The 17,938-nt window shown below is 41.3% G+C and overlaps 1 protein-coding gene and 1 pseudogene across 2 annotated transcripts in view; one reads left to right on the top strand and one right to left on the bottom strand.

Annotated features, from left to right (window-relative positions):
• Positions 1-17,938, top strand: part of Pdzrn4 (PDZ domain containing ring finger 4) — a 368,271-nt gene that overhangs the window by 328,932 nt on the left and 21,401 nt on the right. For both annotated transcript variants that reach the window (XM_028869265.2, XM_028869266.2), the window contains one exon: positions 17,135-17,233. In XM_028869265.2, coding sequence (XP_028725098.1) covers positions 17,135-17,233 — 99 coding nt within the window. The remainder of the gene's footprint in view (positions 1-17,134; positions 17,234-17,938) is intronic.
• LOC114693091 lies at positions 3,455-3,558 on the bottom strand (annotated as a pseudogene).

The raw sequence follows: 17,938 nt of genomic DNA, 5'->3' as shown, positions 1-17,938 counted from the left end.
AAGGAAGTGGAGTCATCTGTCAACAGGTTTATTTATTTCCTATTTCCTCCTTGTTAATCTTCCTTTCATGTTTCCTTAATAATTCATGCTGAAGAACTTCCTGAATTCTTTTCAAACAAAGAGAAGCTCTGGGGTAGCGTTGACAAATTTCTGTTGTGTCAACACAGACCTGGGGCATCTTCCAGTCTGGAATTCAATGTATAATATCTGAAATAGATAAATGTAGACCCTGTTTTCTCGTTCATCAGATCTGCAGGTCCACTGATTGTTTTTAATGCATATTATTAGAATTGCTTGGCAGTATTATAAAGTCGTGATGCACTTCGTATACACACTAAAACAGCCTTAACAATTAAGTACAATTGCCAGCTCCAGAGGGAATGAACAGATAGAGAATATTTAGAATGTTTTGTCAAATCAAGATCTTGCTGGGATGCTAGTCAGTGAGAAAATGTAGAAGCAATAAATACAAAATACTATACGAATACAGATCAGCCCATCTCCCTATGATTAATCAATGTATATTTATTGGAAAATTGTTGTTATTATACACTGTGGTGCTAGTACAAAATAAAGAATAGCAATGTTCTTTTTATAATAAGTTGTATGGATTAATTTCCTATTAACCACTATATTTTATAATAAAATATTATTTTTAGATTTTCACTGAAAATACTGGAGAAATTGTAAATTATTTCCTGACCATAGTCTTAACCAGTGCCTAAGAAATTAGTGTAGAAATAGGATATAAAAAATATAATAGCATGAATTCTAGAACAGAGGTATATTTTATATAATCCTTTTAGTGTTACTGTGACATTTATAATTAATCTGAACCCCCAAGGGAAAAAACCTGGGTTTGTAAAATTTTAGCCATGATTTCCATGAAGCATGCTATGTGGACTGATAAATTTAGATCAACATTTCCATTCAAGTTCAAGAAATAGATTTTGTTAATTAACATACTCCTGTTTGTTTTCCTTTCCTTACCTTTTAGCCCAAATTAAATAATAAGCCACCATGTCCATGCTATCTGGGTCAGACTTTCAGATCCAGATCTACTCCCTGGGTTTCTTTTAAAGTGCAGCACTTGAACTCTCAACTTCTCCTTCTTTATTCTTCTCTACCTGCCCTACTTCCTATTATTTTTTTTCCAACTTCTGTCACATGTGCTTAGCATGGTTTCCTGTACATCAAAAGACTGCCAGCCAGTGGCATTGTTTTCCATTGGGGAAAGCTGTCATAGCACTAACCATTTTATCCTGCTTCTACAGTCTCATAATTCACCAGTTCTCTAGCTCCATGGCCATTCTGTGAGGGCTCAGGTTTCCCTCTGACTTCTGCACAGTGCTCACGCTGACGATGGAAGAGCTATAGATTGTCTGTCTGCCTGTCTCTTTGACGGAGTGTGTTGCCTTTCTCAGGTGAATGCCTGCAGCTCCTCGGTGTTTTGTTAGGATCGTTTGTTACTCTATGGCAGCATTCCCAACTGTAGGTCTCATTGCTTTAGCTCATCTCCTTTACTGAAAACATGGCCAGCACAAATGTAACCAAGAACCACAATCAAATCACAAACAACTGTGCCCTGTCCTTTCCAACAAGTGACTTCATAGAAAGCACACAACCAGTATTAAAGAAGTGTTGCTGCTAACACTTTCTTTGGGAAAAACACATTTTCCGTAATTCAAAGAACACAGCTTACAATTGTGGAGAAGGAGGCACAGTAAAGACAGCCAGGCCTCTGAACAACAGTGCCCAGTTGAAGTGACCACAGAGATTGAGCCTCTCTTGACAGGCAGGGCTTGGATACAAAAGTTTAGTCAGTTCTTTCTTCTTCTAACATTTGCTACAGACACTGAAGGCTGAGAGAACACAATGGTGTTTTCAGTTTGATTCTTTTCTCTGGTCACCACCCTGACCAGTTTGGCATTGTAGCAAACACTAAGTTCTCAATGGTGGTCCTCTGTCTGCATCATCCACCTGTGCGACAGGTGTCCTGCACTATCGTTTGATCCCTTGAAGCATTCTGCTACACCTAACACACACTTTGTGGCACCCTCAGTCCAAGCTCCTATGTGGTAATTAAAGAATAATAAGTGAGCGAGCAAAAAGCAGTTAACACAGAGCTGTTCAGTTGGATGACATCTAGGAAGCCAAAATATTATACTCTGAGCTCTGCCAGTAAATTACCAGCTCAATATGAGAAAGTTGATTCTGCTTATAAAACAGGGAAATATAAACTATCTCTAAGCTAGCTTCAAATAATTCCAAAACTATGGAATTTTCTAAAAACTCAAATAATAGCAAAGTTAAAATTGGGATTTTTGAGTCTGCCTGAGTTAAATATGAGAAGGACAAGTCCTTGATTCCTCTCAATAGTCCAAATTTATGATTTGGAATTTAAGTAGGATGAAAATCCATGCATTTGTGTCCTGAGCACCTTCTCCCTCCTTTGATGAGGATTTTGATTATGAGTCCTTCCCCAAGCACCTTTTGATGCTGCCATGCTGGACTTCTCCCCTAGCACACAGTGGCTCCCACTTCAACCTTCCCTCTCCTGGCTCATCTCATCCGACTTCACCAAATGCCCCACTGAATTTCACCAATTTCTTGTCTTGAACTCTCCATCTATACAAAGATCTTCTCAGTGACCATTAAGCTAGAAATGTACTGATTAAAAAGGATTAAGCCTTAGAGTTCAAAGAAACAAAGAGAAGATGTGTGTTCCATTTCTGCTTCTGATTAGTTACTGCCCATGAGTAACCACAGATTAATATCCATGCTGGTTTTCTGTTCTCTTGTCTATAAAACAAAGTTTACAGTAGGTCTCAGACTCAATTAAGAATAATCCAAGAGTCAGGCAGTGGTGTATGCCTTTAATCCCAGCACTCAGGAGGCAGAGCCAGGTGAATCTCTGAGAGTTCAAGGCCAGCCTGGTCTACAGAGTAAGTTCCAGGACAGGCTCCAAAGCTACACAGAGAAACTCTGTCTCAAAATAAACAAGAAACAAACAAATTAATAAATAATTCAGGAAAGAGAAGACCAAAACAAGTACTTAAGGAAAAGGAGCTTTTCTCTTTCCTACCTGGGAATCACAAAGGTGTGCTGGTATCCTCCCAAGTAGGGAGTACAATGATGTCCCTGCACTTTTGGTCTTCCCCTGTCTTTTGACTTTTATCTGCTCTTTTTCAGAATCTCTCCCTAGATGCTACATATTGTGGCAATATTAAGCTTGAGCTGCTCCTGATCTACACTCTTACAAGTTCAAGTGCAAAAGGAAAGACAAATGTTTTATTCTGTATTAGTGAAAGTCACTCACGGTCCTGTTTTTGATGAGCTGGAATGAGACCCAGTACTGCTCTTGAAAGGGTAGCTAGTGCTAGGAAAATACAATGGACTAATATCTGGGTTGTATGTCAATTCCTCAAGCTAAATATTGGTCCTGAACACACACAGGGAGTGTGAAAGTAACTGTAATTCTAAAAAACAAACAAAAAAATATTAAACTGCTAAGAACAGATACTACACTTGATCTTAGCCAAAAGGCACATGAACTATGAACCAAAGGCTGAGGGGCCCCCAACTGGATCAGGTCCTCTGAATAGGTGAGACAGTTGATTGGCTTGATCTGTTTGGGAGGCATCTAGGCAGTGGTACCAGGTCCTGGGCTCACTGCATGAGATAGCTGTTTGAAACCTGGGACTTATACAGGGACACTTGGCTCAGTCTGGGAGGAAGGGACTGGACCTGCCTGGACTGAGTCTATCAGGTCTATCTCAGTCCTCAGGGGTGGCCTTGATCTGGAGGTGGTGGGAATGGGGGGTGGGCTGGGGGGAGGGTGAGGTGCGGGAGGGGGGAGAACAGGGGAATCTTTGGTTGTTGTGTGGAGCTGAATAGTATTGTAAAATAAAAGAAAAAAAAAGTAAAAAAAAAAAAAAAAAAAAAAAAAAGCGTTTCATTTCCAGAAAGACAGTGAAGGAATATTGGACAGGCCACAGACAACTGCTATATACACTATTGCTCTGCTAGGTTTCAGATTAAAGGAAGCATTATTTGCAAAACATTTTAGCATAATGTTTGTACAAACTTTCTAAAGCCAAGGAGGGGATGAAGTATTTGGAAAGGATGCAGGAGAGGACAAGGACCCATGGACCTGAGTAAAGATATTGTTTACAAAGTCAGGCCTCGAAGAGGGAAGTCATGTGGCTGGAGGCATATCTTTGAAGGAGTTCTTGGGACCCCAGTTCTTTCCTGCCACTCCTTTCTTTTGGACTGCCCTGAGGTAAATAGGCTTTGCCAGCCCTACAACCAGAATGTCCTAAGTAGCCAAAGGCTCAAAAGAAAATATGTCAAATAATTATGGACTTAAAGTTCTAAAATACTAAGCCCAAATAAACCTTCAGTTTTAAAAGGTGGTTAGCACAAGCATTTGTCACAGTGGTGGAATATTAACTAACTAACACAGAAAAGGATTCAGATTATCTCACATATTGTAGTTGGTTGTCTTGTATAATAAACACAATCTGGCCATTGCCTATGTTTTCAGTTTTATTTTCACCATAACCCCCTCATCCAGCTCAATTTTAAATGCTCTGTTTGCAGCACACTAACTACTGAAAGTTTCTCTGACATGGCGTATTGTTCCTTGTCTCTGTACCTTTGCATGGTCAATATTTCTATTCTTTGAAAATTCAGTCTTCTTGATTCTAAGACATTTTGATGGGTTCTTCTAGTCCCCAATCTCAAGGTAACCAGAAGTTCTTTGGGAGTTCTCTTCTGCCCTACCCAATGAGAGTAAAATTGTGTGCATGCATGCATGCATGCCTGTGTGCCTGCCTGCGTGTGCACATGCACATTTGTACACGTGTGCCCTCATGATTGCGTATGTCAAAGGAAGTATTTCAGAAGGAAAAAGGGAGTAACAACAAGGATATAGAACTAGTTTCACAATGCAAATCTCAAGAAAATAATTTTAGACCTGGTTTACATGACACGAGTGGAAGCATTTGCCTCTGATAGGGTTGGGCTCTTTCATCAACATAAAAGCAGCAATGAGGGTAGATATGATTCATGTCCACAAACACACTGACTAAAGAAATGAAGTGGTAGTTTGCATCTTGTGGCTTCCTTGTCTTTCATGAACCACAGAAAAGGCTGACTAGTAATCATGAGAAGAGAAAAGGTACCACAATAGAGCTGCAGGAGAGGGGTATGAAGGGACAGTTTGGGAAAGTGGAAAGGTGGGGTGTGCCTAATCTAACATAATAGTCTGTGTAACTAGAGTTTTCCTGCCTTACCCACAGTCTGGACAAATTTCTATCACCCGCCAGTCCCACAGCCGCTCAGACCTAACCAAGTAAACACAGAGACTTATATTGCTTACAAACTGTATGGCCGTGGCAGGCTTTTTGCTAACTGTTCTTATAGCTTAAATTAATCCATTTCCATAAATCTATACCTTGCCACCTGGCTTGTGGCTTACCGGCATCTTCACATTCTGCTTGTCATGGTGACGGCTGGCAGTGACTTTCTGCCTTCCTGTTCTTTCTTTTCTCCTCTCTGTTAGTCCCGCCTATACTTCCTGCCTAGCCACTGGCCAATCAGTGTTTTATTTATTGACCAATCAGAGTAATTTGACATACAGACCATCCCACAGCAAGTCTGAGATGAGATATCAATGAGTAGAGAGAAGTCACTATTGGAACTTGGAGACAAAGAGAAAAAAAATCCCAACAGCTTTTAAGAAACTAGGAAAGCAATTGCCTTAACCACTCTCATTTACCTCAGAGCATGGAGGTAGACTGCAGATCTAATGTCGAATCATAGCTCTTTGAAGAAGGAGATTCGGTTTTCTTTAAGAGTTTAGCAACTGGGCCCATACTTCACTGGAAGACCAAACATTCTTTGAGAGTGAAATACACACACACACACACACACACACACACACACACACACACACACACACACACACATACACACACACACACATACACACATACACACACACACACACACACACACACACACACACACACACACACACACACACGGTAGCATAGGAGGAGTTACAAGAGGGGGGTATAGATAACCAAAACCCATTGTACAAAATTCTCAAAGGACAAATTTGAAAATGGGAACTGAAAAAGGAAGTGGAAGAGCAACTTGCCTTGACTGAGATTTGCCCGATGGGTTTCCACAGAGCCTCCACGGCCACTGAAGTGTGTGCTCTAATCCAGGACCACGCAGCCTCCCAGATAAGAATCCAAAGAAGCAAATGGCTAGACTTAACAACAATTGACATTGATCTACATGATGCAATGCAGGGAACAAAGGAAGTATGAATTTTTATAAAAGATCATTTTGTCTATGTGGGGATTCAAAGCAATGTAAGGACAGAAGTGAAGGCATGAGAGAATTATTCACAGAGAAAAGAAGAAAGGTCATAGACTCAATATTGAATGTGAGAACAAAGGAGCTAAAGAGGTAAATGTGAGAGCATTTGAGCTCCTCAGACAATGGAGTGCTTAAAATTGTTATTTTAAAATTAAAGCACATGACTGGCTGCCGAGACTAAGAGATGGTCAAATTGATTGTATTTTATACTAATATGAAAATGTCCATTTGAAGACCAGTACCATACATAATGTATGTATGATAATCAAAAGATTACTTTAAAAACATAAACAGTAGGAGAATAATCCAATCAATTAATGAACAAATGAACCAAACAGACAATTCACAAGTGCTTAACAAATACCAAAAAAAAAAAAAAAATGTTCACCATCTTCAGTAATAGGGAAATGCAAAACTATACTAAGACTCCATCTTACAGTCAGAATACTGTCATCAAGAAAAGTTTTTTAAATCCTGGAAAGGATACAGGGAAAGCAGAAACTTTATACACTATTAGTAGGAATGTAAATATTACAGTCACTATGGAAATGCATATGGCAGTTCTTCCAAAACCTAAAAATAGAACTGCATATGGTCTAGTTACTCTTCTGCCAGGTATGTACTCTAAGTCAGCAGACTGAAGAGTCATCTGCTGTAGCATTCTCCACTGTAGCCAAGTCAAGGAATGAGCCTAAGTGCCCATCCCAAAGAGTAAAAGCCATTGGTGCGAACACTCCACTAAGAAGAATGAGAACGTGTCTTCAGGAAAAAGGATGGAGCTAGACAACATCCTATTGAAAAACATAAGACTTGTGAGAATGAATACCATATATTCTCTCTCATGTGTGGAGCTGAACAGCAACAAAGAGACTCGAAAGCAAAAAGGGGGTGAACAGTGTTAGCAGACCAGTACGAGCAATGGAGGTGTAAATATGATAAGTACCTTACATGTATATCAAAGTATATAGAGAGTGTGATTACCATATATACATGCATGTAAGTCTTATATACATACTTTATAAATATACATGTTATGAAGCCTTTTGTTGTATACAATTAATATGTGCTAATAAAACAACTTACAATCACATTTGCAAATAGTATTTCTTGTACATTGTGTTGGCATTTTAAGTTGTTCTGGTGTAAAACTACCAAGAATTAATCATCACAAATGATTGTGATGGTTGGCAATGCCATTAGAAAGCTAATCAATAATCATTTCAATCTCCACTCAATGCTCCAGGCCCAACTCTGAAACCCTTGGATTCCTTGATTCTTTAATGATTACCTCTGAGTAGTGGCGGTTTCCTCAAAAGACCCAGTGAACATCATCTGTGGCATGCAGATTTTCCCTTGTTTTCTTGTACACCTTTGTGCTCACTGTAGACAGCTCAAGGTTTCTCAAAGACTATTGTATGACCTAGCTACTCCATCAATGGCTAAATGTCTAAAAGGAAGTGAAATCAGTGTGTCACAGAGATACCTGCCTCCCATGTTTACAACAGCACGTATCATAAGATGATGAGAAGGGGATTACCCAAGTGGACCCCAAGTTGCATCCAGTCACCCGGTCCAGTAGAGCAGAGAAGTAGAGACAAGTTCATGGGACATCACTATCATGTCTTAGTTTTCCATTTCTACTTGTATGCCTGCTCTAGAATTCATGATATAACCTTCTAATTAAGAGCATTATGAACTTGCCCCCACCTCAGTTTTCACACAGGGGGAATTAATACATTCTTCTTTAGTTTAAAACCCTAATCAAAATGAGTATTTTTTGCTTAAGAGGATTCACAGCCCACAGTGAGGAGCAGATGACCTAGGTCTATTTCTCAAGGAATTCATAAAGTCTGTACTCAATAATAAATTGAGTGATAATCCCAAGGGAAAAGAAATTGCTGATAATGGACCAGAAGTGAGACATTGGCAAGAAGACCTTGCTGTCCACCTTACCTCCTACACCAACGTGCTGAGAAATGAGATTTAGTTGTCGCTGCATAATTTGTTCTGAATGCAATGCCATCTCTGGGACTTGGGCATTCCGACGGTTTTATTATTTATATTCCTGTAAATGTGATGTGGGTTTCCACTGCCTGGAAGAGAGTGGGATTGGAATGGTAAAGTCTGGGCTTCTCTTCTCTGCAGGAGTTAAACTTGGCTCAGTTTCGTCTGATTGTTTTTCTTTAATAGTTTTCATGGCATTTCCTTAGTCAGTGCCAATATTACAAAAGTAAGTGAAGACAGTAATGTGAAAAAAAACCCTCTCTCTTCACCATCTCCTTTGAGAAGACTGTTCTGTCTGGTCCTGGATATTCTTCTGGCTTGAGTAATGGTGACTCTTGATTTTTCACCCATGCTGGGAGGCCACTATGCTTGTCCTACCTACAGAACAAAAGTTTGATTATTGTTTTCTTCGTATGTTCTTGGTTCTTTCCTAGACTCAATCATATAAGGTAACATTTTTTTCACAGTGCTCTAATACAATTGATTTCTGTAAAAACTCTGATGCTTTTAAAAAGAAATTATTCTTATTTTAACATAGCAATTGCACATATTTCTGGAGTCAAATATGATATTTAAAACGTGTATATAATATGTGATGATTGGGTCAATTTAATTACAAATCCATTGCCTAAGACATTTGTCATTTCGCTATCTTGTGAACATTCAAAATCCTTTTTACTAGCTACCTTGGAATATTCCACCAGTTACTGACAACCACAAGTATTCAACCACACCGTGGGAATTATCCCCCCTGTCTACTGCTGCACCCTTCTGTGAACTATTCACTCTTTCCCTCTCCCTGTTACATTACAGGCTCTGGGAAACACTCGTCTACTTCTTACTTCTATGGGATCCATTTTTTTATTCCCGTATAAATAAGAACACTCAGTATTTGTTTTAGTGAGGGCCATTTCACCTGCCATAATGGCCTCCATCCATGTTGCTGCAAATGACAGAATGTTTTCACAGCTGAGCCATATTCCGTGGTGTTTATAAACAACATCATCTTTATCCATCCGTTTGTTTCTGGATCACGGTTGTTTCCGTACTTTGGTGATTATGATTAGTGCTTCAATAAGCATGGGGTGCAGGTGCCTCTGTGGCACACTGGTTCCTCTTCCTTCGGATATTTACAGCGTGGCAGGATAGCTGTATAAAACTAACGCGGGGGAGTTGAGAACCCTTCATGCTGATTTCCAATGCCTGTATTAGTTCTCATTCCCAACCCTGTGTGATCTTCCTTTCACCTGCGGCCTCAGCTTCTCTTTGCGATGAAAACAGTGACTCTAACTAGGTGAGAGGATATCGCATTGTTGAAAAGGCTCATTCTTGTCCTAAGGCTAGGATGGTTTACAGCAAGCTCTTCTGACATCTTTTCTACCCCCCACCCACACACAATCAAATTCCACAGGAATGGATGCCATGGTTTGATTAAAAAAAAAATAAAGAAGAATCTTATCCATTCCCAGAGCATGGCATTTTGAAGCGTGTGCATGGCGTAGTGATTATGGCTGTGCCAGGTGCATGGAGCATCGGTTTCAGACACAATGATGTCCTCGAAGTTAACACTGCTGTCGACATCAGTGCAGGAGGCCTGAAGTTTGCAGACATCCATGCATTCTCTCTGTGGAGGATCCAGTAGCTTTTACTTTTATGTTTTTCAAGTAGATTCCTGGTGACAGAGAGATGGTATGAAGATGCATGGCAGCATGATGCATCTCTGGTGGTGACAGAGATAGGTATGAAGATACAGGGCAGCTTGGCACATTACTGGGATCACTTCAGAAGCCGGCTTGGGCCCTGCATAGGAGTGCTGGATAAAGCTTCTGCAGGAGAATCATCTCACACTGTCTACACAGCTACCCTGGCCTCATAGACACATGCTGCTGGCAGCTGCTTCTAACTGACTTTGTCATAGAACTCCAAGAACCTTCACTAGGAAATGTGTGTTTTCCTGGACCACTGTGAACTGTGCAGCCACCACAGGAAGGGGTGCAGGTCTCTATTGGTGCTGGGTTCCCTGGCTTGAAAGTTCTGAGATCCATTATACTTGGGTCTTCCTTGGTGCCTGAAGTTTTATCCCTGGAAGGTCAGTCCTTGAATGAAAGCAATGTGTGGCTGAGGAGCCAGCTCAGTAGGGGAAGGGCTTACCATGCAAGCTCAAAGACTTGATTTTGGAGCTCCAGCCCTCACATAGATAAATAGCTCTGCCTGCAATCCTAGTGCTGAGAATACCAAGACAAGAGCATTCCAGGGGCTTGCACCCCAGTCAATCTAGTCAACCACCGAACTCTCAGCTCAGGAAAATGTCCTGTCTCAAAAAAGGTGGGGCCAGAAAGATGGCTCAGCTGGTAAAGGTCGTTGGCTGCAAGCCCTGCTACCTAAGTCCACCCCCTGAAACTACAAGGTAGAAGGAGAGAACTGGCTTCTACAAGTTGTACTCTGACCTATACACATGCACACATTAAATAAATAAATATAAAGAAAAATGGTAAAACCTAATTGAGAAGCAGAATGACATTCATCCTTGGCTTTCAAGCACCCTCTCACACACATAAACAAGTGTGCACACTCACAGAAAGCTGTATGCTTTTTTCCTGCATTGATACCACCTAACTCCTGTTGGATCACATTTTACATGATCTTCTAAAAAATCATTTTATTCTTTTATATGAATGAGTGTTTGCCTGCAGATACAGCTGTTGATAGAGTTCAGAAAAAAAGTGACAGCATCTCCTGGATCTTCAAGTACAGACAGTTGTAAGCCACCAAGTGGTTACTGGGAAACAGGAGTGCTCTGGAAGGGAGGGCAGTGTTCTTAACCACTGAGCCACCCTTCTATCCTCACAGTTTGTCAGTGAAGGCATGAAAGATAACCCCAGAGACACCAAAACATGATGATGAATTAAGAAATGAAAACATAGCATTTTATCTTGGATTAATTTGACCAAGAGTGAGCCCAAGTCTGAATTTTTCATTTCTCTCCCTGTGTCTTCCATCTGTCTGTAGATCGTGGTTATTGGTCTGTCTATGATTTGTCTGTTATGTATGTTTGTCTGATATCCTGCTGTCCTTACTTCCATTTCTTACAGTGGGCTTTTCTCTGTACTTATTGAACAGCACAGAAAACATGGCATGGGAAGGGAATGAGGGACTTCTTACAGAAATCTTTAACGGTTTTACAAAGGAAGAGGTAACTCCCCTGACTCCGAATAGTAAACAACACTAAATACAGATGTTATCAAGCTATATCCATGTTTTTGGAAGCATTTATGGTAGATATGTGTTTTGAGGTTGCTTTCAACCACTGGCTGCTTCCAGCAAATTATTACACTACACAAACATACACACATACATTAGTCTTGGTCAGGGGCATGGAAAAGTATCTAATTTAAGATTAAAGTCATGCATTATCTTAGTCTGGAAAAGCTGATTGTACAGGCAATCTAAGGCATAATAAGGTTGGTTACTCATGGTTCTCTCAAAGGAAGATTAGCTTTAAAGAGGCTGAGTACACAGTAGGACAGCAAGTTAAGTACAATTTTTCCTATATTCACTACTCTGTTTCCCTTTCCAAAAAAAAAAAAAAAAAAAGGCCTGACAGGGATATCAATCAAACATGTCATAACAAATTACAATTACAATAAGGCTAGGCGCAAACCCTCATAACAAGACTGGACAAGATGACCCAGTAGGAGGAAAAAGGTCCCCAGCACAAGCAAAAACATCAAAGATACCCCACATTTCCACTTAGGAGTCCCACAAGAACACTACACAGCCATAACGTATATGCAGAGGACCTTGCTCAGATCAATACAGGCTCCATGATTGTCATTTCAGACTCTGTGAGCCTCTACCATTCTGCTTATTTGATTCTGTGGGTCATGTTCTCATTGTTTCCTTGAGCCCTCTGGTTCCTAGAATCCTTCCTCTCCCTCTTCTGCGAGGTTTGCTTGGCTTCACTTAGTGTTTGGCTGTGGATCTCTGCATCTGCTCCCATCAGTTTCTGAAGGATGCCTTTCTGATGACAATTGAGCTAGGCACTGGTCTATGAATACAATTAGGAATCATTTAATTGACTTTTCTTTTTGCCAGTCATATTTGGTTCTACTATCCCGAGTGTCTGGGGATGCCCAGCCTCTGCTTTCCAGCCATCTATGCAGTGTTAGGTGTACACTCCCCTCTCGTGGTGTGGGCCTCAAGCTAGACCAGTCATTGGTTGGCCAACTTTATCCCAGCACATTTTGCAGGCAGGATATACTGTAGGTTGAAGGTTTTATGGCTGGGTTGATGTCCTAGTCTTACTGCTGGGTGCCTTGCCTAGTTATAGAAGATGGCCAGTTTGGGGGATACAGAGCCCATTACTAGAAGGCTTCACTAGAGTCACTTTCATACTGTACTAGGTTTCTTCATCACCCCCTAAGTGTCCTCCAGTTCTAATCATCTCTCCCAATACTCTCCCCCTCCATCCCTTCCCCAAGTACAAAGTCTTAAATGATCTCATGGTGTATTATGGATTTGGCTGTAAGCTCTGCCGAAGTTCAATGTTTTGGAGGTTAAGAGATAATTTTCATAAAATTGTACCATTACACCGTATTTTACATGAATTATAAAGAGGATTTATTTATCAGTCTTATTTCTTGAGTACACACGTAAGAGAACAGAAGCTTACACCAAATGCTAGGTTTTGCTGGTGGGGTAATTAAATAGGAAGCCTAAAACACATGTGCAGAAAATCAGGCGCAGGCAGCTAGACATGGGAGTGTGTGGGCCGTCTCCCAAAGTAGTGTACTATTTTTTTTTTATTTTACAATACTATTCAGTTCTACATAATAACCACAGATTCCCTTGTTCCCTCCCTTCCTGCCCCCCTCCCCTTCCCCCCAGCACACCCCCCCATTCCCACCTCCTCCAGATCAAGGTCTCCCCGGAGGACTGGGATTGACCTGATAGACTCAGTCCAGGCAGGTCCAGTCCCCTCCTCCCAGACTGAGCCAAGCGTCCCTGCATAAGTCCCAGGTTTCAAACAGCCAACTCATGCAACGAGCCCAGGACCTGGTCCCACTGCCTAGATGCCTCCCAAACAGATCAAGCCAATCGACTGTCTCACCTATTAAGAGGGCCTGATCCAGTTGGGGGCCCCTCAGCCTTTGGTTCATAGTTCATGTGTTTCCATTCATTTGGTTATTTGTCCCTGTGCTTTATCCAACCTTGGTTTCAACAATTCTCGCTCATATAAACCCTCCTCTTTCTCACTAATTAGACTCCCAGTGCTCCACCAGGGGCCTAGCTGTGGATGTCTGCATCCAGATTCCTCAGTCCTTGGATGGGGTTTATGGCACAACTATTAGGGTGTTTGGCCATCCCATCACCAGAGTAGGTCAGTCTCGGCTGTCTCTCGACCATTGCCAGCAGTCTTTTGTGGGGGTATCTTTGTGGATTTCTGTGGGCCTCTTTAGCTCTTTGTTTCTTCCTTTTCTCATGTGGTCTTCATTCTAAAAACCTAGACTAGACAGACAATGTTAATGCCCGCCTCATATAGTTTGTTTGTTTTGCTTTGTTTTTTTTTTTTGTTTTTTCAAAACAGGGTTTCTCTGTGTAGCCCTGGCTATCCTGGAACTAGCTGTGTAAACCGGGCTAGTCTCAAACTCACAAAGATTTGCCTCTGCCTCGCAAGTGCTGCCATTAAAGGCATGAGCCACCACTGCCCAGCTCACATAGGTTTAATAGTTTGAAAATATTGAAATATTATTTTTACCTCAAGGTCTTCATGTTTTTCCTGAATTCTTGGGTAGCTAATTTGATGTTTTAGGGTATGGACACCACGTGGGTAGCTCGTGATTCTGCTGTCAATAGATTCATTCAATCCTATTGCACAGCATTCTGATATGCTACTTGTAGGCAGACCATAAAGTGTACAGATAACAGAATTCTGAGCAAACACTGAGACGTGCACCCATAAGCAAATGCCTTCCCTAGCATGAGACATCATTCCTTCCCTCTGACCAGACAGTGCAGGTCCTTACCGAGGACCTCCGAGAGCCTTGATTTAAGGGCTCCAAAGTCAGCTTTCTGCAATGTGCCCAGGTTTCCTGGGAGGCCTCTTAGGAACGCCAGGCTTCTTTGCTCACTACACTGTTGCTGGAAGAGGCAGCTCTGTGGCTGTGACTCCTGCCTAGAAAGACAGGCTTAGTTAGGGACTCTCAGCCTGTGGAGCTATGAACCACTGTCGGTTCGGAGGAGACCCTTGCTTGGTATATGTATTTCCCCTTCGGGTGACAAATGGAGACGTGTTTCCTGTTCTTCACTAAGACTAATGGATTTCCCACCTTTCTCTGCTCCCCAGACAGTTTGGTTGGTTTGTTGTTTATTTTTGAGATTGTAATTTAATCACAATGTGTCTCCCTTCTCTTTCCTCCCTTCAAACGCTTCTTTTTGCTCTCCTTTATCTTCATAGCTTTTTCATTAATTGTTATTGTATGCATATATGTATTTGTAGGTACAACTATATCCCTAAATATAACCCATTGTATTTAATCTTCCATATAATGTTATTTGTTTTCCTTTTTTGTTTTTTGTTTCTTTTTCTTTTGTTTTGTTTTGTTTTTGATTTTCCGAGACAGGGTTTCTCTGTGTAGCTTTGCACCTTTCCTGGAACTCACTTTGTCGACCAGGCTGGCCTCGATCTCACAGAGATCCACCTGCCTCTACTTCCTAAGTTCTGGGATTAAAGGTGTATACCACCATTCCCAGGTGTATGTATGTTTTCAAGGCTGACTGACCATTTGGCACTGAACAACCAATGGGTGTGCTCTTTCCTGGGAAGGACCATCTCTCCAGCTCCCAGTTACCCGTAGTTCCTGGTGTGGTTGAGGCCTCGTGGGCTTTTCCTCATCCAGTGTGGTGTTCTCATTCAGCTTGCTTCAGAAGCAGCAGTAGTCACTTACAGCACCCCCGAGGGGCACACTTACCCCCTGAAGTTTCAGTTTGCTCTTATTTGCAGCACTTGTCTCAGGGTAGAGGGCTAAATTTTGTTCTATTTGCTGTTGGCTATGAAATTATTGGTCATTGGAATTTATGCTCGTAAGTGTCCTCATTAAGGATTTACCGCACATCATTTAAACAAACGGTTATTGCTCAGTGACAAGGGCATCGCTGATAGACTAAACTGAGGGGAGGACTTCTCCAAGTGTTACAGAATGCTGTAGAGACCACCCTCTTGTTTGCGGCCAAGTGAACTTTTCCATATTTAGCACTGCTATTTCAGTTCTCGGGGAGCTAAGCTGGGGCCTGCTGTCTTCCCATTCCGTCTACTGTGGGAAACCCTGAAAATCAGGCGACTCAAAGTTCAGACACCTTTCTCAGTGCTCAAGCTGCAATGTTCAGGATCCCAGCAGAAGCAGTTTGGTTCACAGCACCCCCCTCCTCACCAAGGGTACCTTCTCCCTGAGGCCTGCATGCTTCAGGGCAACTGCACACTCAGGTCCCTTTCACTGGAACACTAATTGTATTCCAGGCCTTACCACTTGTGACCTAAGTACCTGCCAAGGGTCCAGAGTTAGGATTTCAACATTCAATTTGGGAAAAACAGACGTATAGGGTCATATTGCTATATTATTAGACTTAATCACTTTATACACACACACATATGCACATACTTCCCATCAGAAAGGAAAGCCTTCTTCATTTGGGTTGGCTTTACAAAACATTAGACAGGGAAAGACTGGGAAGGAATAATGGCATTTTTCCTGGTAGTTGCTCAATCCACAATGAAACTCCTGCTTTTTCAGACAATGAAGAGGGGTCTTTCGCAGGACTGAGAGACACACAGCTCCACAGGGCTGAATTCCAGAGCCGTGCTCTGGGCTTCTTTTCCAAATGACAGAGTTCAGCCTTTTCTCTCCTCTGATTGTTTAGAAATAGGTCTTACACCCTCCACAAAAGGAACAAGTTTCCCAAGATTGTAGCTGTAATTTGTCTTTTAACACTCGGAATTGTGCGATCTATCCCAGTTTGTGTCAGGAAGTGGCACAAGGCCATTTCATTAGACGAAACTGAAATTTATTATTATTTTTCTGAACATAAATCAGGAAACAGGTTCAGTGCACATTACCTGAGGCTGACATTCCCAGCCCCTTAGCAGTGCCTATCAGTGAATGTATGTTCTTGTTCATTCACTGCGGCATTCTCAATCTTCCTCTCTGCCCCATGTGGTGGTTGATGTCTCTCCCTTCAGCCAATGAACCCCTTTCTTTCCAAGGTTGAGGGTTTCTGTAGAATAATAGAAAACTTTAACCTGACCTACACAAATCCTTGCTTCTTATCACACTGTACAAAATTCAGAGGAAGAAATGACAGAAAGATTCAGGATATTCCTTTTTTTGTTCAAACTTACGTCATTTTACTACATTACAGAGGAAAGTACAGTAACAATGTTTATGGAGTTTTTCTACCTTCTTTGATATTCTCAAATACATTTTTATTCCAACTTAATAATCTATGCAGTTTTATGTATGAATTCATGTGATTCTGCATATTTCCAACTACAAAAGGAAAATTTGAAATGCTGATTTGACTATACAGAAATACTTGCTAAAAATTTCAGTGATTTTGGTTACAAAAGTTAATTTCAGATGTTAAGCAATAATGTTTTTAAAACTTCTCACAGTGGCCAGAACTGCATCTTTTGAGTTTCCACTCTGAGATTAATGTCTCAATATGCATGCCATTCTCTCAGGAGGTCGAGCTGTGTCGTGTTAGCAGTCAAGAGAAGCTGGGCCTGACAGTCTGCTACCGAACGGATGATGAAGAAGATACGGGCATCTATGTCAGCGAGGTGAGAGATGCTGTGGGGATGACCTGAAGGGAGGGAGAGAGGGGAGATGACTTGAAAGAGCTCAGGAGGAGAAAAGCCTCTTTGCAAGGCCTGAATATGAAGAACTGGCCGCCTTCCAATACTTGCCACTTTCAATTAGGGAAGCAAATTATGCTGCCCAAGTAATGCAATTATCACCAGCTTGTTTAGTGTGGAGGCTTTCCCTGCAGAATCCCAGGAAGGAAAAAGTGTGAAAGTGGTAACATTGTCTAAATTTGAATAAATTCCCATAAGATCCCCTAAGAGAGTAGCAGGCTGAGCAGAGCTCTGGTCCCCAAACATGTCCTTCCCTTGCACTGCATCTTTTCTACTCTGCTAACAGCGGTATTGGCTAATTATTTTTAACTAACAGTCATAATAATCACCCGTTTTACTCTGTGGGTGGGGTGGATAGATTTAAATACTCCAGAAGTACATCTGTCCACTTCTTTTATTCAACCACACGTTCATTTTCAAGAGGCAAAGAACTACATTTGAGTCACCATTTTAGCGTTAGCTTGAAAGACTACCAAGCAGAATTTATTTCAATAGATTTTAGGAAATGTAGATCATTTTGGAAAAAGTAAAATGGTATGTATTTTTTTAAAATTAACAACACTTATGGTTTAACACTATGCATGTAGCCACACACAGAGATGTGCATGTTCCATAGCTTAGTTTTCACCT

This window comes from Peromyscus leucopus, chromosome 20, assembly GCF_004664715.2.
Source record: "Peromyscus leucopus breed LL Stock chromosome 20, UCI_PerLeu_2.1, whole genome shotgun sequence".
Classification (NCBI taxonomy): Eukaryota; Metazoa; Chordata; class Mammalia; order Rodentia; family Cricetidae; genus Peromyscus; species Peromyscus leucopus.
The sequence above is the reverse complement of the archived record's forward strand: the minus strand, read 5'-3'. Positions and strand labels throughout refer to the sequence as shown.